At 49.7% G+C, this 24,780-nt stretch overlaps 1 protein-coding gene across 3 annotated transcripts; it reads left to right on the forward strand.

The window, feature by feature from the left end:
- Window positions 1–318: 318 nt before the first annotated feature.
- LOC105474521 (ETS variant transcription factor 7) lies at window positions 319–23,608 on the forward strand. 3 transcript variants are annotated; one of them, XM_011729264.2, is made up of 9 exons: window positions 319–827; window positions 2,674–2,809; window positions 13,396–13,560; window positions 15,888–16,013; window positions 17,874–18,104; window positions 20,373–20,515; window positions 22,798–22,898; window positions 23,012–23,154; window positions 23,378–23,608. In XM_011729264.2, the coding sequence occupies exons 1-8, from the start codon at window positions 822–824 to the stop codon at window positions 23,127–23,129; spliced, it is 1,026 nt and encodes a 341-aa protein (XP_011727566.2). In that variant the 5' UTR covers window positions 319–821; the 3' UTR covers window positions 23,130–23,154; window positions 23,378–23,608. The 3 variants fall into 3 exon arrangements, with proteins under 3 accessions (XP_011727566.2, XP_011727563.2, XP_011727567.2); XM_011729261.2 differs by having other exon boundaries at window positions 320–827; window positions 23,012–23,608; XM_011729265.3 differs by lacking the exon at window positions 319–827 and adding an exon at window positions 1,180–1,522 and having other exon boundaries at window positions 23,012–23,608.
- The last annotated feature ends 1,172 nt before the right edge of the window (window positions 23,609–24,780 follow it).

The raw sequence follows: 24,780 nt of genomic DNA on the forward strand, positions 1-24,780 counted from the left end.
GAGACAGATGGAAAGGGTGATGGGTGGCCAGGCACCAACTCTGGAGCACTCAGAGGCCCAGGAAAAGGTGTCAGTCGGGATCTCGGAGTAGTCTGGTCCCGCTCAGGAGAGCACAGCCGCTCTGATGGTGGCGCTACGGTTCCGGACCTGTGGGGCCGCCGCGGGGCCAAACAGCAGACCGAGACAGTATCTATCGGGGCCGGGAAGGTCACCCACCCCTAAACGGAGAGGCACCAGGCCCAGGAACACCCCATGGGCGGCCCCTTCCCATCCCATGTGCGGAGACTCACAGGGTCTTGCTCCTGGGCTCGGGACCATAAGAGAGGCAGCTGGTCCCGAGTTCAGGACTAGGGGTCCCCTTAGCTCCTCAGATCCTGCAGAATCCCACCTCTGCCCCAGTGGGAGCCAAGGCCTGGTCGCCAGAGGGGCTGTCCACCGGCAGGAGGCTGTGTGCAGGATCCACGCCTCCCAGGCTGGCGAGCGGGAAGCGCCCCGGGGTTGCGCTCGCGCGGGGCGGGCCCCTGCCCTGCCCCTAGCCCGCAGCGGCGCGAGTGGAACCGCATCCCGCTCTTTCGTTTTCGTTTCCCGGAAGGATAGCGATTACCGGAGCGCCTGGCGCCCCTGCCCGCCTGCGGGGGACCCGGGCGCACACGCCTTGGCGCTTCTCGAAAGACATTTCCTCCCACGCGACCTTCCAGTTCTCGGAGCCAGGTTAGGGGTTTGGGGGAGGAGGACTAGGAGCGCGGGCCTAGGGCCCCAGCAGCCACAGCCGGGGAAGCGCTCACGACAGAAAGCCGGTGGCTTCCTCACCTCCACCTGTAATGCAGGTAAGAGCCTGGCGGCTGAACACGCAGCGCGCACGCGGAGCCACCTGCTCCCTCATCCTTTCCCCACTATCCAGATTTCCAAACCTATTTTATCAGACCTTTTACCTGGCGGGAATCTCTCTTTCCAACACATTCCTAAACCTCACAACCATCCCACTCACCTCCCCTTCCACCTCCAGACGCGGGTCACCGCCCCTGACTCAGTGTCATACACAGCTCTGAAGGCATCACGCACAGCCCCTGCAGGCCCTTTCTGCAGCCCCCTTACCACTGGTCGTCCCTACACCAACCAAATGTGAGGTCCTTGGAAGTTCCTGCGCAAGCCGGGTCCTCACAGCTGGTGAACGCATTCTCTCGCAGGGAGCCCCTCTTTAGCAGCCCCTCCCCACTCGCCGGTTTCCTGGGAGCCTCGGAACTGCCCCCAGAGCTGGGGACCCGTCCCACTCCAAGGCCTTTCTCCACTCGCTTCTCGCCAAGACCCATACCCGTTTATCAGACCCTTCCCTGGCCTCCATGCTGAAACCCAGGAGTCTGATCCTCAGCAGCTCCATGGCTGGCGTTTCCCACGCAGTTACAGCCCCGGAATTCCCCGCTCCTCTTACTTGGATGGGGATAGAGGAGTAGACAAAGAGCCTCCTGCAAGTCCTAGGCAAGTCCTAGGCAAGTCCTGTGACTTGAGCCCCTTCTCCAGCAAGGTAAGCTTTCCTTTCCCCGTTAGGAGGCAGCCCCTGAGGTCTGATTACTTGGGAAACAGCACCAAAGGGGGTCTGGCTGGAAATGAAGTGAGAACGACCCTGGAAGGTGTTGAATCCCCTTTCGAAGCAGCCAAGGCTTCTGGAGTTCTGCTGGCTCCGATCCAAATTCTTTCTCAGCAGATCGCTCTCCTGGGATCCCAAGAGATGAATGTAAAGCTTTTGACAATCCTAGAGTGAAAAATGACTTGATGGAATTGGTTTCACTTTTCCTTTCCGTGCTGTGGCAGCCTGTGGCTGGGCATGAGCCCCAAGGAGCCTCCTATTCCTACAAAATCCTGCCACCTTCTTCATTTTCTCATCTGGATGGATGAACCCCCGTCATCTCTGGGGGCCAGGCTGATTGTTGAATTGTAAAGATACAGGCTTCCGGTGGTGAGACCTTAGGATTCAGAAATTTATCCTTTTTTCTCTTTTGAAAATGGTGTGTGTTTGTTCTGAGACGGAGCCTTGCTCTCTTGCCCAGGCTGGAGTGCAGTGGCGCAATCTTGGCTCACTCCAACTTCCGCTTCCCGGGTTCAAGTGATTCTCCCGCCTCAGCCTCCTGAGTAGCTGGGATTACAGGCGCCCACCACCACGCCTGGCTAATTTTTGTATTTTTTCGTAAAGACGGTGTTTCACATGTTAGTCAGGCTGGTCTCAAACTCCTGACCTCAAGTAATCCACCTGCCTCAGACTCCCAAAGTGTTGAGATTATAGGTGTGAGCCACTGCACCTGGCCTGTTTGTTTATTTCTGATTTAAGGTCTTTTGATACTGGCCTCTCAGGTTTCCTGTGTTGTCCTCACCAAGGATCCAGTGAGTATCCCTAGGCTCTCAGATTTCAATCATACAAGTCTTGACAGGGGATCCCTCTTGGAGTTAGGCACAGGCATGGAAAGCTTGAATTGGAAGGATGTCATTTATTGTGCCCACTGGGTACAAGATGTTGATGGTACTGGGTTGAAGATATACATGGTTCCTACCTTTAAGGTTGATGCAGTCTATTGGGAGAGATAAACACTCTTTCCCTTCCAAAAAAATTCTTAAGACATTTAAAGATGGCTGAACCTTCACCAAGACGCTCTTCTTCTGTCCTGGTTTCTCTCTCTCTAGGAGGGAGAATTGGCTGGTTCTCCTATAAGCCCTGTGGCAGCCATGCCTCCCCTAGGCACCCACGTGCAAGCCAGATGTGAAGCTCAAATTAACCTGCTGGGTGAAAGGGGGATCTGCAAGCTGCCGGGAAGACTCCGTAAGTAGAGGGGAGGAGAAAAGCTGAGTTTTTAAAGGTAAATTTTTATTTTGTTTTAGATCCAGGGTCTTGCTCTGTTGCTTAGGCTAGAGTGCAGTGGTGTAATCACAGCTCATTGCAGCATCAACTTCGAGCTCCTAGGCTGAAGTAATCCTCCCACCTCAGCCTCCCCAATAGCTGGGACTACAGGCACACTGACTAATGTTAAAATTTTTAGTAGAAATGGAAATCTCACTATGTTGCCAAGGTTGGTCTTGAACTCTTGGGCTCAAGCTATCCTCTCACCTCTGCCTCTCAAAGTGCTGGGATTACGGGGCGTGAACCACTATACCTGGCCCTTAAAATTAATTTTTTTTTTTTTAAATAAGAGACAGGGTCTGTCTATGTTGCCCAGGTTGTTCTCAAACTCCTGCGCTCAAGCAATCCTCCCATCTTGGCTTCCCGAAGTGCTGGGATTATAGGCATGAGCCACTGTGCCTGGCCAAGATTTTATATATATCTCATAACATAACTTTGTACCGCATAAATATATACAATTATTATTTATAATTTGTCAATTAAAAATTTAATTTTGGTCAGGTGCCAAAATTAAATTACCTTCCCTCTGTTTGCTGCTTCTTTGCTGAGTTTTCTTTAGCTTTTCCTTTGTGATGGAGTGTTGCTCTGTCACCCAGGCTGGAGTGCAGTGACATGACCTCAGCTCACTGCAACCTCCGCCTTCCTGGTTCAAGCTATTTTCCTGCCTTGGCCTCTCAAGTAGCTGGAACTACAGGTGTGCGCCACCACGCCTGGCTAATTTTTGTATTTTTTAGTAGAGATGGGGTTTCACCATATTTGCCAGGCTGGTCTCAAACTCCTGACCTCATGATCCACTTGCCTTGGTCTCCCAATGTGCTGGGATTACAGGTGTGGGCCACTGTGCCCGGCCAAGGTTAGAAATTTTAACACAACTTCTAAGAAATACTTTCTAATAGTGAAGCTCAAGCACAAGACCCACAACTCTTCTCTGAGCCCTGGGAAATCCTATTTCCCTAAGACCAAACTTCTTAAGTTCAGAAGCTCACTAAATATCTACTGAATGAATGAATGCATGAATGACTCGGGATCTCTGTCAAGAACACCAGGACCTCCAAACAATGCAGGGTCACTTCTGTGGGCCCTTCTGAGATGGTCACCAGATATTCCTGCACACTTCTAGGGACAGGCATTTTATCATCCCCTCTTGAGGCAGCCTATTCTCTGGTTGCATAACTCAGGGTGCAGGTCATCGTGGCCTATTTTCTCCTAGATTAGAACTCCTGAGCTACCAGTTCTGTTGCCTTGGGTTAGATTTCCCCAGGAGCAAACCCTAAAATACTGGTGAGGAGTGGGGAGGAAAGACAAATAAGAGAAAGAAATCCCAGAGGTGTTCTTTTGGGCCAGTTAGCACCATGGGGTCTCTGGGGACAGTGAATCCTAAGTTATTCCAACCAATGGGTAAGGGGGTTATCCACTCACTTCCCTTCCATGACAGGACAAATGCTGTTTCCAGGGGTATTGGCTCTCCAGCATTTCCAAGCTACCCTGTACACTGGCTAAGGGCTTCCCGCAGCCAGAAAGAACCCAAGGCAGAGTCAGATGGGGCATTTGGCAGCCTTCAGAGTGCGGAGGTGAGAGGCAGTGCCTATGGGCAGGGCCCCAGCAGCGTCTTCTATACCTGTCATCTTAGATTCCATGACTCATATTTATTGGAACATCTGCAAATATTCAGATAATACAGTTCTGGCCCTTAGTAAATATCTGACAGTTTTAAAAGATAGGGGATGCCAAATGACTCATTTTCCTGTCAACAGCATCCCAAACAAGCCAACTGCTGACACAAAATGAGGGTTCGACTTTTCAGCCCTGTTGGGGGTGATCTCAGCCCAGTTTCCCAAATTTCTGGAAGCTGGATTTCCATCTCTGTCCATCTCGCTTGTTTATACCCCATCACCCACCCCATTCCCTCCCCTACCTCCAGCCTCCCTTTTAGCAGTCAGGACTGATTTGCCTCAGCAGGAAGTGAACAAACAAAACACATCTTGTTTAGCCTTGTGAGTTGACGCTAAGAGGAACACGAAGTTATTTTCCTGCAGAGCTCACTGTTTTGGTGTTGATTTTCCTGACAAAGATGTGTAGTAAAGCAGTGGAAAGTCCACTCTGAGGACAACTGTGATGTCCAGGGTTGTGGCAAGGGACATGAGGTCTACTGGGATGGAGGAGTGGGATTCATGGAGATTCACAACTATGCTTCCCTGTATGGAAATGGGGAACAAAAGAGGATTCTCACCTCCCCATCCCTGGTCCACGGCCATGAGGGTCTGCCCAAGGCCAGAGTGAGTCAGGAGCTATGGGGGGGGGATGCAGCTGCAGGGCAGGGACAGCTGGCAGTGCAGACTCTAGGACCACTTTCAGAACTGGGCTGATGTCACAGAGGAGTGAGTCTGGGAGGAGTTAATGTATCCTCAAGGGACAACTTGGGAGAATTTTGAGAGGAGGCAGTTCAGAGATGGTCACCACCATGGCCTCATTCAATGACAGAGAAACTGAGACTCGGGGAGGGCAAGGGTCATCTGTGATGCTAACGGCCAGACTAGGCCTCCAACCCAGGACTCTTACTTCTCGGTCCTGCATCTCTTCTTTTCCCTGGAGCTTATTCCCCAGAGAAAAGGTCTGTGAACTTCTTGCTTTGGATGCAGAGGAAATGAGACTTCTTTGTGTTTTGAAATTGACTTTCAAAGCTCCTAGCTGTAAATAAGCCACGGGAAGAGATGTAGAGTGCCGTGTCCTATATTCAGAATCACAGGGAGAGGGATAATACCTCTCTGTGACTCCCTGGAAGTGTAAAGCAGGAGAAATGGGCCTTTGGGAAGCTTGAACAGATTTTGGGTGCCCATGCTCAAGTTCACATCCTTCACGTGTGAGAGAGTTCCTGGGCACTTCATTTAATAGATCAGCATTAACAATTGTGGCTTCCTGGTATTCCAGACCAGGGCTTTTCAGATTTTAATGTGCACATGAATCTCCTGGGAACCATGTTGAAATGCAGATTCTGGTTCAGCAGTAGGTCTGGGATGGGGACTGAGATTCTGGAGATTTCTAATAAACTCTGCAGAATCTAATAAACTCTGCAGAAGGTAATGCTGATGCTGCTGGTTTGAGAACCACATTTTATTTGTTTTCAAAATGCTGGTCAAGACTTACTAAGGAAGTGAAATCAACTTAGTGGACCAAGATAAATATTTTTAAAAATTGAAATAGAACAACACATCAGGGTGCATTATAAATAGTAAAGGTAGCTGAGATTTGTGACTACTTTGTTTAGGCTATTTATATATATATGTGTGTGTGGGTACAAAATGTATTTGTTTACCATGGGTTGACGTCAAAATGGTTTGAGAAATGCTGCCCTAGATCATGGCATATGAGAAGCAGGAAACCAGAGGGATGTGGGTGTAAAACACCAGAGAGGTGGGGTGGAATGGGAGGATGGAGATTAAAAGCGAATGTTCTAATTCACTGGAACGTGTGAGTGTTGACAGTGACATCATCACCTGGCAATGAAAAGGAATATGGTGGTGAGGACCCAAACAAACAGATGGGGAATTGCAAAAACTATTAATATGAGGATAAAGAACCTCTCTCCTCCCTAAACACAAGGTCAGGGCTAGATCATATGCATCTTTGTGCAAATTGGAAAGACCCCTCCTTTGGGGAGAAGCCAATCAAAGTCCTGGCTGGATTTCACCTCCATCCTCCCATTCCCCTCCTCTGATGGTATCTTTGTGCAGTACACAATGTGAACTATGTGCACTGGCCCCGCCCCCCACAGCGATGACCATAAAGCTTGGTGTGATTACCAAGAAAAGGATTATCGGCTAAGAATGGGGCCAAGTAGTGGGGTGACGGATTTAAGGGGTCTCTGGAGACACAATGAAATACAATAAACTAAGGGCATGGTAATTGATAAGCCGTAGTCATCACGGCAGAGAAGCAAGCTAGTCTCTCTGTGTTCGGGCTGGGCTCAGCCAGTGAGGATGCTGATAATCAGCATAAAGGCCATTGTTTGAGTTTTCACTCTTGACTAGGCATTGTGATGGGCATACCGTATTTACTATCTGATTGAATATATTCAGTAGGCGTGGAGCGTAGCTTCTTTTGTTATCTCTGCCTTACATTTGTGAAAAGTGGGCCTTAGGTGAATTATCTTGTCCAAAGCCACCCACCAGTAAAATGGTGGAGCTGGGATTCGAACTGGCATCCCTTAGACCCCACAGCTGCCATTTGCTTTGAGAAACTGCCTCTAGCCTCAGGTTATGATAGCTCCCGTTTTTAGCATACTGGCCAAGCACTTTAACTGTCTCTTGCATTCTTCCTGCAAGAGGATCCTGCAAGGTAGGGAAAAGCCAGCTGTTCATTCTGATTTGGTTGCTGAATGCTGGTCAGGTTCTGTGGCTCCTGGAGCTCACTAGACCCAGTAAAGTACAGGGGTGTGGTGGGAAGTGGTGGGAAATAGCTTTGGTCAGGTGGGGAGGGGCACTTTGAGGGGTCTTGAAACCAGGACAGAGGGGTTTTGACTTGATGGGCTTGATAGTTGGGAGCAATAGTTTCTTCAGCAAGAGAGTAAAAGGGATGCTGTGGGAAGAGAGGTCCAGTCGGGGCGGGAGTCAGGGGCTGGAGAAAGGGCAGGCAAGGAAGCCCTGGGGGTGACTCCACACTGCTTTGCTCAACTCACTTATTTAAGCAATTTATTTTTGTTGAGCAGTTACTACGTGCCAAGCATTGCTGTAGGGGCTGGAGAGACCACAGTAACTGAGACAGGCAAAGTCTGTGCCTCCTGGAGCTTACATTCTAGTTGGGGATTCAGGTGACTATGTAAAGAAGCACTATGTCCACAGATAAGGGCAGTGGAGATGATACAGCTGGGAGGTGGAGGGGAGCCCCCACATCTAGCTCTGTTCTGGAAGGAGGTAGGGGACACAGTGTTGACTCTTCAGGGAGACACCTGAGCCCTCCAATTGTGTCCTGGACAGGCAGCTCCTCTTGCTGCCCCAGCCAGGGGGCTCTGTCCATATCTGCCTTGGGAGCTGGGAGTCAGGAGCTGGCCAAGCTGGAAATCCTCAGTAAGCAGGCCACTGGGCCAGGAGAGTGAGGTGACAAGGTGACATTTGCCTGGAATCTTGAGAGACAAAGATGGTGAATGGGAAAGAAGTGAAAATGCAGTGGATTATTGCCAAGAGAGGGAGAGGCCGGGGGCCGATCTGCAGGGGAAGTCCCACATTCACCTTGGATTGGGAAGGGGAGTCCTAGTTGCTCTCATCCCGGCAACTAGGTCAGGGAGACTTCTTGAGGGTGATTGACGCCTTAGATAATACCCGCCAGGTGTTGGACCCTGTGCTACGCATTTTACACATATTACCTCATTGACATCTATAGCTCCGTGTATGTCAAAAAGCACATGCCACATGCCAGATGCTGCTCTTTAAATGGATTATCTCATAGCATCCTTGTGACAGCCCTGTGTGGACGGTACAGTTTTTTCCATCATCCTTGGTTTTACCGATGATGAAACTGAGGTACTGTCATTTAGGTCACATTATTTACAAGTGGCCTGGCAACATCATCTATGCTTTCTGTTGCTGTTGCATGTTTTTACTTTTTTTTTTTTTTTTTTTTTTTTGAGATGGAGTCTCACTCAGTCACCCAGGCTGGAGTGCAGTGGCACTATCATAGCTCATTGCAGCCTTGAGCTCCTGGGCTCAATCCCTCCCTCCTCAGCCTTCTGAGTAGTTGAGACTATAAGCATGCACCACCATGCCTGGCTAATTAAAAAAAATTTTTTTTGTAGAGTCTTGAGTCTAACTATGTTATCTAGGTTGGTCTCAAACTCCTAGGTTCAAATGATCCTCCCTCCTCTGCCTCCCAAACTGCAGGAATTACAGGCCTCAGCCACCACAACTGGCCAGGAATCACAGTTTTGAATTTTCAGGCTGACAGCCTCCAATATGGTGAACTAGGGGAACTACACAAAAAATATGAGTTCAGGTACAATGCAATTGGCGGTTGACCCCCTAGCCACAGAAGCCCTGGCTGGCTGTGGAGGCCTGCCCTCGACCCCTCAGGAATCTGCCCATCATGTGGCCTCCACATTTTACACTAAGTCAGCTTTCAGCATCTCATGTATCACCAGACTCATCTCCCAGCGAGGCTCCAAATTCCTATCTTCACCAGCAAGGCATCCTTTTCCCTGCACTCCTGATATTAAATGATATCTTTTTTTTTTTTTTTTTGAGACGGAGTCTCGCTCTGTCGCCCAGGCTGGAGTGCAATGGCCGGATCTCAGCTCACTGCAAGCTCCGCCTCCCGGGTTCACGCCATTCTCCTGCCTCAGCCTCCCGAGTAGCTGGGACTACAGGCGCCCGCCACCTCGCCCGGCTAGTTTTTTGTATTTTTTAGTAGAGACGGGGTTTCACTGTGTTAGCCAGGATGGTCTTGATCTTGTGACCTCGTGATCCGCCCGTCTTGGCCTCCCAAAGTGCTGGGATTACAGGCTTGAGCCACCGCGCCCGGCCTAAATGATATCTTATTCTTCTCTGATGGTACCTTTCCCTGACTATTGAGGTGACATGTCTTGTCACATGCTTATTGGTGGATTTGCTGTGCTGCAGGGGATCTCACCTGGCAGCAATTTTGCTGCTCCCTTCCCCCTGGGGACATTTGGGCCGTGTCTGGAGACATTTTTAGTTGTTGGAACTAGGCTGGCGTTGAGTGGATAGTGACCAGGGTATTCCTAAACATCCTACAACACACAGGATAGGCCCTCACAGCAAAGAATTATCAGTCCCAAAGCATCAATAGTGCTGAGGCTGAGAAATCCTGCTTTGCTGGGATTGCTGGGAAGATTTTTTTTGTCTTTAAAAAAAATCAATTTACAGATGCTCTTGACAAGGCATTAACCTTTTATCTATCATCTGCATTGCAAATATTTCCCCGAAATCTATGTTCTTTTAGTTTTGTTTATGGTATCTTTTGCAGCAAATACAGAAAATTAATGTAGTCAAATGTGTGTTTCGTTTTTATTATAGCCTCTGTGTTTCCTGTCATGGTTGAGGTCCCCTCCGCTCTTATTGAGTGCATATGGTTTTTGATTTCTACTATATTAAGATTTGTATTGTTCTATTCTTTAGGCCTTTAATCTACCTACAATTGATTTTTGTGAATGTGAATGGTGGGAGGTTATCGGGAGAAACCCCACCCCCGATATTTATTGTGGGTTATTTTCTATTTCCTAAGTGTCTCAGCTGGTTTGAGAAATAAAGGGAAAGAGTACAAGAGAGAGAAATTTTAAAGCTGGGTGTCCGGGGGAGACATCACACTTTGGCATGTTCTGTGATGCTCCCCAAGCCATAAAACCAGCAAGTTTTTATTAGCGATTTTCAAAAGAGGAGGGAGTGCACGAATAGGGTGTGGGTCACAGAGATCACATGCTTCACAAGGTAATAAAATATCACAAAGCAAGTGGAGGCAGCGCAAGATCACAGGACCACCAGATGGGGTGAAATTAAAATTGCTAATGAAGTTTCAGGCATGCATTGTCATTGGTAACATCTTATCAGGAGACAGGGTTTGAGAGCAAACAACCTATCTGACCAAAATTTCTTAGGCAGGGGAATTTCCTTGTCCTAATAAGCCTGGGAGCACTACAGGAGACCGGGGCTTATTTCATCCCTTCGGCTTCGACCGACCGTAAAAGGAGGCCACCTTAAGGGGGCTGTCTATAGACCTACCCTCAGGGATGTTCTTTGCTGAGAAAAAGAATTCAGCGATATTTCTCCTATTTGCTTTTGAAAGAAGAGAAATATGGCTCTGTTCCGCCTGGCTCACCGGCAGTCAGGCTCCAAGTCTTTTCTCCCTTGCTCCCTGAAGATTGCTGTTATCCTGTTCTTTTTTCAAGGTGCCCAGATTTCACATGGTTCAAACACGCATGCTCTACAAACAATTTGGCAGTTAATGCAATCATCACAGGGTCCCGAGGCGACATTCATCCTCCTCAGCTTACGAAGATGACGGGATTAAGAGATTAAAGTAAAGACAGGCATAGGAAATCACAAGGGTATTGACTGGGGAAGTGATAAGTGTCCATGAAATCGTCACAATTTATGTTCAGAGATTGCAGTAAAGACAGGTGTAAGAAATTATGAAAGTATTAATTTGGGGAACTAATAAATGTCCAGAAAATCTTCACAATTTATATTTGTGTTCTTCTGCCGTGGCTTCAGTCGGTCCCTCCGTTTGGGGTCCCTGACTTCCTGCAACAGGAGGTGAGGACCCAAATATATTTTTTTCCAGGGGGAGAATCAGGTTTGTTTTTTTTTTTTTTTCATATTAGATTAACTATCCTTTCCCTCTGAATTAAAATCCTACCTCTGCCATGTATTAACTTTACAAAATACACATACACACATTTGTATGCATGTGTATGTGCATGAACACTTACTTACTCCTAGGATCCACCTTTTTTTTCCCAGTGATACTTGCCAATCTTAGCATAAGACCTTTCAATCTTAGTTACATGGCTTTGTCATATGTAGTACCACAGAGGCTAGTTCTCACATGTATTCTTTCTTCCCATCTTAAATCATTTTTTTGGCAATTTCAGACATTTACTTTTTTCTCTTATTTATTTTTAGGTCCCAAAATAGAAGTAAAGGAAACCCCTCCTCACTTTTAACCTGGGCTCTAGTGCCTTACTTTCTGTTTTCTCGGCACCATGAGCACTCCTCGCATGCCGTCAGGAGGACTGTCGTTAGAGTTACCGGTTGTGGGACTCCTCCCTCCTGCCAGCCTGGTTCTTTGCCATGTCCCTGGCCCTGCACGGTGACTGACACAAGCTGGTGCTCATTAGATATTGGCTGAATGAATGAACAGTGAAGGATGCAGATCTCCCTTGTTTTAAATGTTAAAATTAAGTTCATTTCTTGTGTTGCTTTGAGTATAAGGGAGCAGAGGCTGGTCTGGTCTTTGTCATTGCCAAGGTGTGGCCTTGGACCATTGCTTCTCTCTTCTGCCTCAACTTTCTTACCTGTAGAACTGAACCCAGTAAGCTCTGAGTCTTTATACCAGTGCAGTCATAAAATAGGATGTAAATTTATGTATTTTTTTTGAGACAGGATCTCATTCTGTCACCCAGGTTGGAGTGCAGTGGTGCAATGATGGTTCACTGTGACCTCCCAGGCTCAAGAGATCCTCCCACCTCAGCTTCCCAAGTAGCTGGGACCACAAGTGTGCACCACTATGCCCAGCTAAATTTTCTTTTTTGTATATTTGGAGAGACAAGGTTTTGCCAAGTTGCTCAGCCTGGTCTCGAACTCCTGGGATCAAGTGATCTGCCCACTTTGGCCTCCCAAAGTGCTGGGATTATGGGGGTGAGCCACTGCACTCAGTCTATTTTAAATATTTTTTGCCCACAAGGCAAATGTGTCAATAAAGTCATAATGTAGCCCTGCTAAACACCACCCAAAACTTGGCATTAGGAGCATAGCAGTCCCAGGCAGAGTGGAAACGTGGGGAGAATCAGCAGCCATTTGTCTGGCTACTGCCAGAAATAAAAACACATGCACTGAAGGTGAGTGTAGGAGGCTCCCTTGTCCCCTGGGCTGTTCCCTGAGCAAACCTGATTCCAAGTTGGCACAATGGAGCAGAAAAATTCAATAACCAGACATCCCAGCTGTGCCTCATGCTTCCTGTGTGAGTGTGGACTAGTCACTTAACCTCTGGGAGCCTCATTGCCTCATTTGGGAAATCATAACACCCCTTCCTTTTTCTTTTTTTAGACAGAGTCTCTCTCTGTCACCCAGACTGGAGTGCAGTGGCGCGATCTCGGCTCACTGCAAGCTCTGCCTCCAGGGTTCACGCCATTCTCCTGCCTCAGCCTCCCGAGTAGCTGGGACTGCAGGTGCCCGCCACCATGCCCAGCTAATTTTTGTATTTTTAGTAGAGATGGGGTTTCACCATGTTGGCCAGGATTTTCTCAATCTCCTGACCTCATGATCCGCCTGCCTTGGCCTCCCAAAGTGCTGGGATTACAGGCATGAGCCACTGTGCCCGGCCAGTAACATCCCTTTCATTGGACTGTTCGGTCATTCAAGTAATCACTCAACATGTGTTTTTTGAGCACCTACTGTGTTCCAGGCACTGTTCTAGGTGCTGAATACACATAACAGTGTGCCCCAGCACACCTAGTCCAGTGCCGGCACAAAGTAGGTTCTCGTTAAACACTTGTTGAATGAATGATTGGAAAACAGGTGGGGAGGAGGTACCAACAATAAATAAGTGAATACATGCATGATACATATATAATGATAAACACCAACATATGGTTCTATCCAGTGTAAAATGTCATTACAAAGAAGGTAAGGTGCTAGGAAGGAAAGGAACAGGTGCCAGGGACAGAAGATGATGGGGGTTGGGAGCCAGGACAGGGGAGTGTCTGCTCAGATGGAGTGCTCAGGGTAGGCTTCTTTGAGAGGCCTACGGGGAGTGATGGGACTGGTTCTTGCTGGTTGCAGGCATCCAGCCCGCACTGTGGAGCAGGGAGGACGTGCTGCACTGGCTGCGCTGGGCAGAGCAGGAGTACTCTCTGCCATGCACCGCGGAGCACGGGTTCGAGATGAATGGACGTGCCCTCTGTATCCTCACCAAGGACGACTTCCGGCACCGCGTGCCCAGCTCAGGTCAGAGAGACTCACAGGTTTTCCTCTAAGTAGGAGCACTGGTAGGCCAGGACGGCCCAAATACCCCAGGGGGGTCCAGGGAGGGAGATGGAGGAGGTCTTCCTTGGGGAACCATGCTCATTTCCAGCACTGCAGATGCCCCTCTGCACACGCGTGTGTCTGGTGGGTCCTAGCTAGAGCAGGCCTTCGAGGCGAGGGAGTCCATTTGACCACGTGTTTTCAGAGCTGTAGGGGCCTGTTTTGCTGTCTCACTTTCTCTTCCCCTTATCTGTGGCCCTTGTCTCCTTTACCCACTTCCATCCTATTGCCTCCCACCCCCTACCCCTACTGAACAAAAAACCAACTAGAGAAAGATCAGATATTCATTCACACTGAGGTATAAATGGCTGGTAACAGCAAAAGCCTTAACTCTCAATATGACTTTTGATTTTAACCAGAAACTAGGTCTGAGGGCAAAGGAATGAACGTCAGATTATGGTGTTCCAGCAGCACGAAGTTTGTGGGGAGGGACTGGTGGTGGGAGGGAGGGTGGCCAGTGGTAGCGGGCAGCAGGGCCTTCCAGGAATCTCTAGAATTGCATTTGAGTCTTATTTGGCTTGTTTTCAGGTGGCTCTTATGTTTGTGCTGATTTGGTGTCTTTTTTTAAGAATTCGCTGATGTTTTCTGTGTACGCTGTCTTTTGGTCAAGCAGGCCCACAGTGTATGTGGCAAAGAGATGTTCTAAAATCTGCTGATTTGCTCCTTTTCTTCTTAACACGCACAGCCAGTCTCATGTCACATCCCAAGTTCTTTTTTTCTTTTCTTTTTTTTTTTTTTTGAGACAGTCTCACTCTGTCGCCCAGGCTGGAGTGCAGTGGCGTGATCCTGGCTCACTGCAACCTCTGCCTCCCAGGTTCAAGCAATTCTCCTGCCTCAGCATCCTGAGTAGCTGGGATTACAGGTGCGCGCCACCATGCCTGGCTAATTTTTTATTTTTGGTAGAGATGGAGTTTCGCCATGTTGGCCAGGCTGGTCTCAAACTCCCAACCTCAGGTGATTTGCCCACCTCGGCCTCCCAAAATGCTGGGATTACAGGCATGAGCCACCGCTCCTGGCTGACATCCCAAGTTCTATCACCCACTTCCCTCCACAAGCCTCCCACCCACTTCCCTCCTTGAGCCTCTTGTAGCAGCTGCTGGAACTTTCGTCCTTCTAAGAGTTTGGATTCAAGAGCTCAGTGGGAGGTGAGGGGAAGGCAGGGACAGAGAGACAAGGCTTCCCCACAGCCCTAATGGTCCTGTGCCAAGGCAAAGCGGGGAAGCAGGTGAGCTTGGGGCTGGTCCCCTTCATGCCCTTGTTCATCTCTCCATCTTCCTACAAGCACTCCTGGTGCTCGAGTAACCACTCTCTACATTGTATCCCGGTGGGTGCCTGGGATCCCCAGGTTGACTCTCTACCCATGGATCCCCTCTTTCCTGTCCTACTATCAGCACCTTAGCCCAAGGTATGAGTCAAGGGAAATTTCTGGGACCCTGGACACAGTCCAATTCTGTTTTTTTTTTCTTTTTGTAATAGGGTCTCACTCTATTGCCCAGACTAGAGTTTGGTGGTGTGAACACAGCTCACTTCAGCCTCAACCTCCTGGGTTCCAGTGATCCGCCTGCCTCAGCTTCCCAAGTAGCTGGGACCACAGACATGTGCCACCATACCCAGCTGATTTTTAAACTTTTTGTAGAGACAGGGTCTATCCATGTTGCCCAGGCTGGTCTCAAACTCCTGGGCTCAAGCAATCCTCCTGCCTTAGCCTCCTAAAGTGTTAGGATTACAGGTGTGATCCATCGCACCTGACCTTTCTTTTTTTCAACCATTTATTGAAGCGGCTACTAATTCTGCCTTTTAGGAAGAGGCTAAGACAGCTTTGCTCCTTAGAAGGCAGGGGCAGACTTTTTAAAAAGCTTGGAATCCCATGAGCCTTAGAACTGTCTCTGCCCCCAGAAACGTGAGGTACAGTGGTACAGTTTATGCACTGTGCACAAGCCCTCAGCCAAGGGTGTGTGCGGGGATTGAGAAGCAGCCTGACCTTGCAAGCTGCATGCCCTGGAGGCGGCCACGTCTACTGGCAGGATAGGATGTCTTTCTAAAATTCATCCACCACGGGAGCAGCAGCGTCCCTGCCCATCGCCAGCCCAGCCTCCTGTTAGCTGCAGCAGGAACCCCTTTGCCAGCAGCATGAAGCTGTGACAGGACATGCCAGCCCTCACCCTGAGGCAGGTGGCTGCAGGGGGCCAAGGCTGACCCTCCCCACGTGGCCTGTTCAGCAGCCTGCCCTCCCTCCCACCCATGTCCAGGTGACGTCCTGTATGAGCTGCTCCAGTACATCAAGACTCAGCGGCGAGCCCTTGTGTGTGGGCCTTTTTTTGGAGGGGCCTTCAGGCTGAAGATGCCCACCCAGCATTCTCCAGTCTCCCTGGAAGGTGAGGAAGCTGTTTGTGGTGCTCTGAGTACCTCCCTCAGATCAGCCTCACTGGGAGGGCAGGACGTCCTCAAGGCAAAGCAATGAAGGAGGTGGCCAGTGTGGGCAAGCTCCCCTCCCTCCCCCCCCACCTCCTGTCTGGGGTGCTCCTGGCAGCCCTCCCTCTGTGCTGCACCCTCCCTGCCTCCCACATCCCCGTTTCTCTGCTCTCTCCAGCAAAGAGCTGTTGGTATCGTGTCTCAGTTTCCTCTCTGGAGCCCTCCGTGGAAACCACTCTTGTCAGGGTCTCCAGAAACCTGAAAATAAGGATGTCCATGCCATGGCCATTCTCAGTCCTGATTTACTGTGGCCTCTCACAGCCTTCGACCCTGGGGGTCACCTCTTCTTCCCCCAAAACTCTTTCTTCCCTTGGCTTCCAGGCCACCCCACTCACCTGGTCTCCTCTACCCCACTGGTGTCTCCTCGACCTCCTGGTTTCTACTCTTCTTGCCTGCTTCTAGAAGTTGGGGTACCCCAGGGTCAGAGGACCTCTCTGCTTCTCTATCTGCACTCAGATGCTGGGAAATCTCATCTGATCCTGGATCTTAAACACCATGTGGTGCCAATGATTCCAATATATGCCTCAGCCTCTCCAAATTCCAGATATGTGCACCCACGCTGCCTGCCCCACCCCTCTACTGGGGCATCTAGTAGGCATCTCAACCCCCACAGCCCCTAAACCAAATGCCTGATATCCTGCCCTTTTCAGTCTTCCCCAGCCCCACAAACCCGCCTCCACACTTCGAATTGCTCAGATGTCATTTCTACCCCCACCCCCACTCATCCCACTGTCCACAAATCCTGTCAGCCCTACCCTCAAATCTATCCAGAATCCAGCCTTTTCTCATTCCTCCCCTGCTGCCCCGTTCCAGTCCCCACTGCCTCTGGAGAACGTCCTCACTGGTCTCCTTGCTTCTGCTCTTGACCTCCTGTGATCTGTTCTCCACAGCGCAGGGAGATTCAGAAGTAGGTCACATCACTTTTCTGCTCAGCATCTTCCAGCGGCTCCCTTCTCACTCGGAGTCCAAGTGCAGTTATTCCTCTGACTCCTTCCCCTTCCAGCCTTCTCTCTCTTGCTCCTGCTGCTCCAGTCATATGGGCTTTCTTGTTCATTGGACAAGCCTGAGATGCTCCTGCCCCAGGGCCTTTGCAATTACTGTTCCCTCTGCCTGGCATCCCTTCCCTGCTCTAGAAACCCACAGATCTCACTCCTCTACCTCCTTCGGGTCTGTTCAAATGCTACTGTCAGGGAGGCCTGAGCAGCCTCTCAAAAGTGGCAACTCCTGCTCCTTTCCCAGATCTCCCTCTCTGCCTTAGGGTGATTTATTTTGTTCTTCCCACATTGTATACTGTTTCTGTTTCCTTTTTATTTTAACTGTCCATCTCCCCTGCTCTCAATTAGCATAGAAGCTCCCTGAGGGCAGGGGCTTTTGGGGGCTCAGCGATATATCCTCAAGATTCTTAGAACAATGCCTGGTTCATAGAAGGCTCTCAATAAATACTTGGGCAAATGGAGAGGTGGGATACAGCGCCCCTGGGTTCTAGACCTGGCTCTGTCACTGCTTGGCTTTGCAGCCAGTTTCACAGATGAGGGGACAGGCTTGACAGATTTTTACTTGTGTGGGAGCTGGGGATAGCACCTAGGCTGTCTGGCTCTCACCCATTGCCCCCCACTGCCTCCGTGACCTTCTAACCAGGGGCTGGACAGAGGAAGAGCATCAGGAGTGCTGCCCCACAGGGCTCCCAGGCTCACCATTGAGGGATTGAGTTGGGGAGGCTTGGGGCCCACTGCCTGCTACCACTGGTGCTCATCTGCTTGCAGAGGTGACTGGCCCTTCTCAGATGGACACCCGAAGTGGCCACCTGCTGCAGCCACCAGACCCAGGGCTTACCAGCTCCTTTGGCCATCTGGATGACCCTGGCCTGGCCAGGTGGACCCCTGGCAAGGAGGAGTCCCTGAACTTATGTCACTGTGCAGAGCTCACCTGCAGGACCCAGGAGGTCTGTGCCTTCCCTGTGATGCCACAGGCCCCCATTGACGGCAGGATCGCTGGTGAGTGGGAGGCTGCTCCTCTGGCCATGGGAAGGTGCCCTGAGTCTGAGTCCCAGCATCACGAGTGATAAGGACAGGGCTATTTTGACCTGGTGATGGGAGGTCTGTGGCTGGGGGATTTCGGAGTCCTGCATGACAGGACAGCATGACTGTCCTGTGTGCTGGCCACAATCTGGTTACAGCGGGCAGTGATACCTGGGATCACCAAGCCTCACCCTGTCTCCCACAGAGGGGCAATTTACCAGTCATATTCTGACACTCACATTAGCATGGAGTGCCACACCTGCCTTTTAAAACTTTATCTATTTTAAAATAATTGAGCATTCGTTATGTGCCAGGCATGGTTCCCAGGCCCTTATTTAATTCTACAATGGCCTTTTGAGTTTGGTACTATTATTAGCCCCATTTCACAGATATGGAAATTGAGACACAGAAAGGTTAAGTAACTTCTCCAAGATCACACAGCACTGGTAGAGTTGGGATGTGAACCCAGGCAGTCTGGCTCCAGAGCCTGAGTGCTAACCAAATGATACACTTCCTCTCTGCATTCATTGTTAAAGGATTAGCAGGCAGACAACCTGACAGACTGACAGGTAAGCTGAAGGGTGTTTTTCTAGTCATAATATTTACACTGCATTTCTTCTTCTTTTTTTTTTTTTTTCCAACTTTTAGGTTCAGGGGGTACATGTGCAGGTTTGTTACATGGGTAAATTCCGTGCCACTGAGCTTTGGTGTATGAATAATCCTGTCACCAAGATACTGAGCATAGTACCTGATATGTAGTTTTTCTTTTCTTTTCTTTTCTTTTCTTTTTTTAAGATGGGAGTCTGGTTCTTTTGCCCAGGCTGGAGTGCAGTGGCAAAATCTCAACTCACTGCATCCTCTGCCTCCCGGGTTCAAGCAATTCTGCTGCCTCAGCTTCCCAGGTAGCTGGGATTATAGGCGCCCGCCACCACACCCGGCTAATTTTTGTTTTATTAGTAGAGACAGGGTTTCACCATGTTGGCCACAGGCTGGTCTCAAACTCCTGACCTCAGGTGATCCACCCACCTCAGCCTCCTTTGGCGCTGGGATTACAGGCGTGAGCCACCGCACCCAGCCTGTGATAGGTAGTTTTTCTGCCCTGGCTCTTCCCCTGTAGTGGTCCCCAGTGCCCAGAGTCTATCGTTCCCATCGTTATGTCCACACATTTATTCTATGAAGCCACAGAGTGGGCAGAAGCCTGGCTTTTGGGTTGGAAATGACTAGAAGTCACTAAAAAACAATGATTGGCCCAAAACATAGAAATGATGAATACTTGAGGTGATGGTGTCCTGAATACCCTGACTTGATCATTACACATTCTATGCATGCAACAAGATCTCACATGTACACCAGAAATACGTACAAATATTATGTATCAATAAAACACACAATGATTCACAATAATTGGATTTTTTTTTTTTTTTTTTTAAAGAGACTGAGTCTCACTCTGTCGCCCAGGCTGGAGTGCAGTGATGCAACCATAGCTCACTGCTGCCTCAAATTCCTGGGCTCAAGGAATCCTCCCACTTCAGCCTCTTGCAATTACTGTATTCTTCAATTATAATGCTTAACATTCTTTGTGCACTTACACTATCCCAGGCACTGTGCTGAAGGTTTTGTGGTCTATTATGTTACCTAATTCCCTCACCACCCCATACCAGGAAACTGGCTCAGAGGCGGTTGTGTAACTTGCCTGCAATGACCCAGCCGACAGGCCAGGTCCTGGGATTCAAGATCACACAGTTGCTCCCAGATACCCACTTACCCTCCCAATGGCATGCTTGGTTTTCCTGAACTTCACCATTAGGGAACTTGAAGGGGTGGATGTTATAATTAATAGAAGTCCAGGGGGCTAAGTGGGCCAGGGGCAGAGAGGGACCTGCGGTCAGGGGCCTGGCCACTTGGCCTGTGGGCCCAGCACCTACCCTCACGTGGCTCTGATGTCGGGTGGAGCCGGTCAGACTCCCCGCTTTGCCTGCCACTTAGGAGCTGGGCAACGTTAGACACCTCTGCACCTCTGAGCCCATTTCCTCACCTCTTCCTGGGGATAAAGGTAGCCACTTCCCAGACTCATGAGACAATGCATGAGGAGCCCCGTTAGTGGCCGTTTCTGTGGATACCATCATTTTCACCATTCTGCTGGTGCTCCCAGGGCTCTGGCCAGGAGGCCTCCAAGAGCGCCTTTCTAACACCTGTCCTCACAGCTCCAGTAAAGCTGCCTGCACTCCCTGTGCTAAATTGCAGACTGCCGGCTGCTGTGGGAATACGTGTATCAGCTGCTCCTTGACCCCCGGTATGAGCCCTACATCAGGTGGGAAGACAAGGACGCCAAGATCTTCCGAGTTGTGGATCCAAATGGGCTCGCCAGACTCTGGGGAAATCACAAGGTGAGCCTTGGCCGGCAGGATGGTCTCGACGTAACCAGAAGGCGACAGAGTTGGGAGTCAGAGTGAACCGCTAGCACTATGGGACAATCATCAGCTGATGGCGCCTTCACCAGCAGCCCCAGAAGTGTCAGGATAACTTTATTTGGGGAGCTATTGAGGGACAGGCAGTTACCTCTTATGGACGGGGAATGTCTCTGAAACTGAACAATTGTGTCTTCTCATTGCTTAATCTTACCTTTGCTTAGCATTTTAGCCTTTAGAAGCATGTTTACATGAACTGCACAGTTAGGCCAGATGAGGAAGCTGCTTTCCTGCGGGGAGCTGGACAGAAACCCAGGTCTCAGGCCCAACAGGAGCATCCGATGTCAGGGCTGGAAAGGCCTGGGGATGACTGAGGCCAGCATTCCCATGAGGAGGAATGCCTGTACCTAAATGGGCGTCTGCAAGATGATCTTAGGTGGTTTAATATCCTTATAATTATTTATTTTTGAATTAGGATTACAAAATGTATCTACCGTGACTATCTCATGATTTATAGCAGTGATATAAGGAATGTAGCCTTTTAAAATAAATAGATTTCTTTAAGTAAAAAAATCTTTTAAAGAAAACTATTAATGATAATGATAATCATCAATTTATAGCCTTTCCTAAGATGTAATAGTGCCTGATTGCCAGGCATTGCCCTGAGAGCTCCACTTGTATTAATTCATTTAATTCTCATACCAACCTCATAAGAGGTTTTATCAAATGTGGAGACTGGGGCTCAGTGAGGGCTAACAACTTGCCCCAAATTTACCCATCCCCTGCTATGTAAGAGGCAGAGCAGGGACTTGAACCCAGGCTGTGGGTTCAAGAGCTAAGAGCAATATTCTATTACTCTTAGCAGTGCTGGTGGCTGGAAAGATGCAGATGACTAAAGTTCAGTGGATGTATTGGTCTAATCCTCGTATAGAACAGGGAGGAAAACAGGCCCAGAGAACACCAGTTCCATTTAATGAGCACATACTACATGCCATACACTGTGCTAATTGCCTTCATGGATTAGCTATTAATAATTTAATCCTCGACCTGTGCGATGGGTGTTCTTCTCATTATGTAGCTGGGGAAGCAGACTCAGAGAGGTCCAGAAACTTGTCCAAGGTGACACAGCTGCCAAGCACTGGAGCTGGGGCTGAAATCTATGCCAAACCCCAGGCTCTTTGGCCCTACCTCATACTGCCTATCCCCGAGAGAGAAAGAAATGACTTGGCCAAAGTCATCCAGGGTGTGGCCTGGCAAGGCCATCCATGCCACCCCACCATGCTGTCTCTCTGATTGCATTTCCTGCAAATATATCTATATCTATATCTGTATCTATAGAACAAATATATATATTTGTTACTGTTGTGACATTTGCTATTTAAAAGTAACATGCAGTTCACTCCCACACTATGTTCTCAGCCAAGTAGGCAAGAGAACGCTTCTTTCCTTCCTTCCTTCCTCCCTCCCTCCCTCCTTCTTCCTTCCTTCCTTCCTTCCTTCCTTCCTTCCTTCCTTCCTTCCTTCCTTCCTTCCTTCCTCCCTCCCTCCCTCCCTCCCTCCCTCCCTCACTCCTTTCTTCCTTCCTTCCTTCCTTTCTTTCTTTCTTTCTTTCTTTCTTTCTTTCTTTCTTTCTTTCTTTCTTTCTTTCTTTCTTTCTTTCTTTCTTTCTTTCTTTCTTTCCTTCCTTTCTTTCTTTCTTTCTTTCTTTCTTTCTTTCTTTCTTTCTTTCTTTCTTTCTTTCTTTCTTTCTCTTTTTCTTTCTCTCTCTTTCTTTCTTCTTTCTTTTTGTGATGGAGTCTCACTTTATTGCCCAGACTGTAGTGCAGTGACACGACCTCAGCTCACTGCAACTTCTGCCTCCCAGGTTCAAGGGATTCTCCTGCCTCAGCCTCCCGAGTAGCTGGGACTACAGGCATGCACCACCACACCTGGCTACTTTTTGTATTTTTAGTGGAGACAGAGTTTCACTATGTTGGCCAGGCTGGTCTCAAACTCCTGACCTCAAGTGACCTGCCCACCTAGGCCTCCCAAACTGTTGGGATTACAGGAATGAGCCACCCTGCCCAGCCCCATCATTTCTTCCCCAACCTTCCCCCTCCTTCCAAACTCAAGTGAGCACTCATAAATCCTCACAGATCCCTGGAATGAGAGGCTTAAGAAGCTGTCCAGTCCACCCCGCTCCCTTACAGGGTGGAAAGTGAGGCCTGGAAGGAGTGGGACATGGAGAGCAGGGCTGATGTGGGGGCTGCTTTGCTTTCCAGAACCGGGTGAACATGACCTATGAGAAAATGTCTCGTGCCCTGCGCCACTATTATAAGCTTAATATCATTAAGAAGGAACCGGGGCAGAAGCTCCTGTTCAGGTGAGTAGCCTAGGGGATGTGGTGAAAGGGGGACGCAGAACTGGGGTTGGGTGGGCTGAAATCCCCCTGCAACTGGGGCAGGAGATGATTTGCAGTTGGGGCCTGAATTCTAGATTTCTGAAGACTCCGGGAAAGATGAGCCAGGACAAGGACAGCCACCTGGAGCCGCTGGAGAGCCACGAGCAGGACAGAATGGAGTTCAAGGACGAGAGGCCAGAAATCTCTCCATGAGGGGCAGGTGGACTCCAGGCACCCGGTACCGATGGGGCAGGGACCGAGTCTCCTATGAAGGCAGCCTCCTCCTCCCAGCAGAGCAGCAGGATCCCCAGCTAGACTCTATACCCACAGGATTGCAGCCATTGCTTGGGAGGGCTGGGAGGCCTCCCATCCAGGACACTGGGGGCAGGAGGGTCATCTTTTGGGCAGGGCGATCCTGGGGCTAAACGGGGTACAGGGGAGTGTTCTCTCTCCTGCTGCAGCCCCGGGAGAGGAAGCCAGGCACCGGAAGAGCATCCAGCCCCACCCCTGTAAATGGAATTTCCAGGATGAAGGGAACGAGGTCCCTCAGTGAGCCTCAGATTTCCTCACCTGCTCCTGAAAACCCCGCCCTCAGGGGCTGATGCAGGAAATGGGAAAAGTGTCAGTGCTTTGAGGCAGCACGAGCAGCCTCCGTAATAATAAAAACAATGCTAGCTGACGTTTCTTTCTTTTTTCTTTTTTTTTGAGACAGTCTTGCGCTGTCACCCAGGCTGGAGTGCAGTGGCACGATCTCGGCTCACTGCAACTTCTGCCTCCCGAGTTCAAGAGATTCTCGTGCCTCAGCCTCCCGAGTAGCTGGGATTACAGCTGCCCACCACCACCCCCAGCTAACTTTTGTATTTTTAGTAGAGACACAGGGTTTCACCACGTTGGCCAGGCTTGTCTCGAACTTGCGACCTCAGGTGATCCTCTTGCCTCAGCCTCCCAAAGTGCTGGGATTACAGGCGTGAGCCACTGTGTCCAGTCGATGTTTCTTAAGTGTTTGCTATGTGCCAGGCCTTGTGCTAAGGGCCTCTCGGATATCTTATCTCATTTAATTCACTCGGCACCTCCCTCGGGCTTGAAGGTGAGGACACTGAGGGAGAGGCCTGCGGAGCTGGCCTGCCTCTCCAGAACCCAGGGCTTCGACCTGTTTTCTTTCAGCACCTCTGACTGTATGTGGGCGCTTCTTAACCAGGCCCCGGTCCCACCTGTCTGCTCGTGGCATCTTCACTGAATAGTCCATTTCACTTGGCCCAGCCCCCTCATCCTCAGTTTTCAGTGACTATGGCCCAGTGAAGACTGCCCCCCGTACCCCCGTACCTGTGGCTTCCTATGCTCCTGTCCCTGTATCTGCTGTGGGACTTTGGGCAAGGTGTTCCGCCTCTCTGGGGCCTCAGGTTTCTCGTCTGTAAAATGGGGCTCCTTCTCCTCACCTGACCTCCGCGTTGTCAGAAAGCTTCCATAAGGCCATACTTGTGAAATGCTTAATGTTTGCCTGCTCTGGGGGGAGGGCTTAACCTGTGTTAGCTGAGACATCTCTGCAGACCAAAAGCTGCTCTGAAGCATGAAAACACCTCGGTCCAGTGGGTCAGCTTCTCCCTCTGTGCCCCAGCCCCAAGTACTGACTGGGGCCTCCTGAGGGCCAGAGCCTCTGTCCTTGCAAGCCCTCAGGTAAAGCTCGGGGAGGAGAAGGGAGTATTTTCATTTAACCAAGAATAGAACTCCCTGGATTCACATCTTCTTTCTCAGAAGGAGGAAACTACCTCAGCCTCTTGCCCCCAGCCAGTCAGGAAATCCCCCTGTCTCTGCTGGAGCCTGCACTGGCCTTGAGTCACTGCAGAGAAGTTCTTGATAAGGACTC

The sequence above is a fragment of the Macaca nemestrina genome, chromosome 5, assembly GCF_043159975.1.
Source record: "Macaca nemestrina isolate mMacNem1 chromosome 5, mMacNem.hap1, whole genome shotgun sequence".
Taxonomy (NCBI): domain Eukaryota; kingdom Metazoa; phylum Chordata; class Mammalia; order Primates; family Cercopithecidae; genus Macaca; species Macaca nemestrina.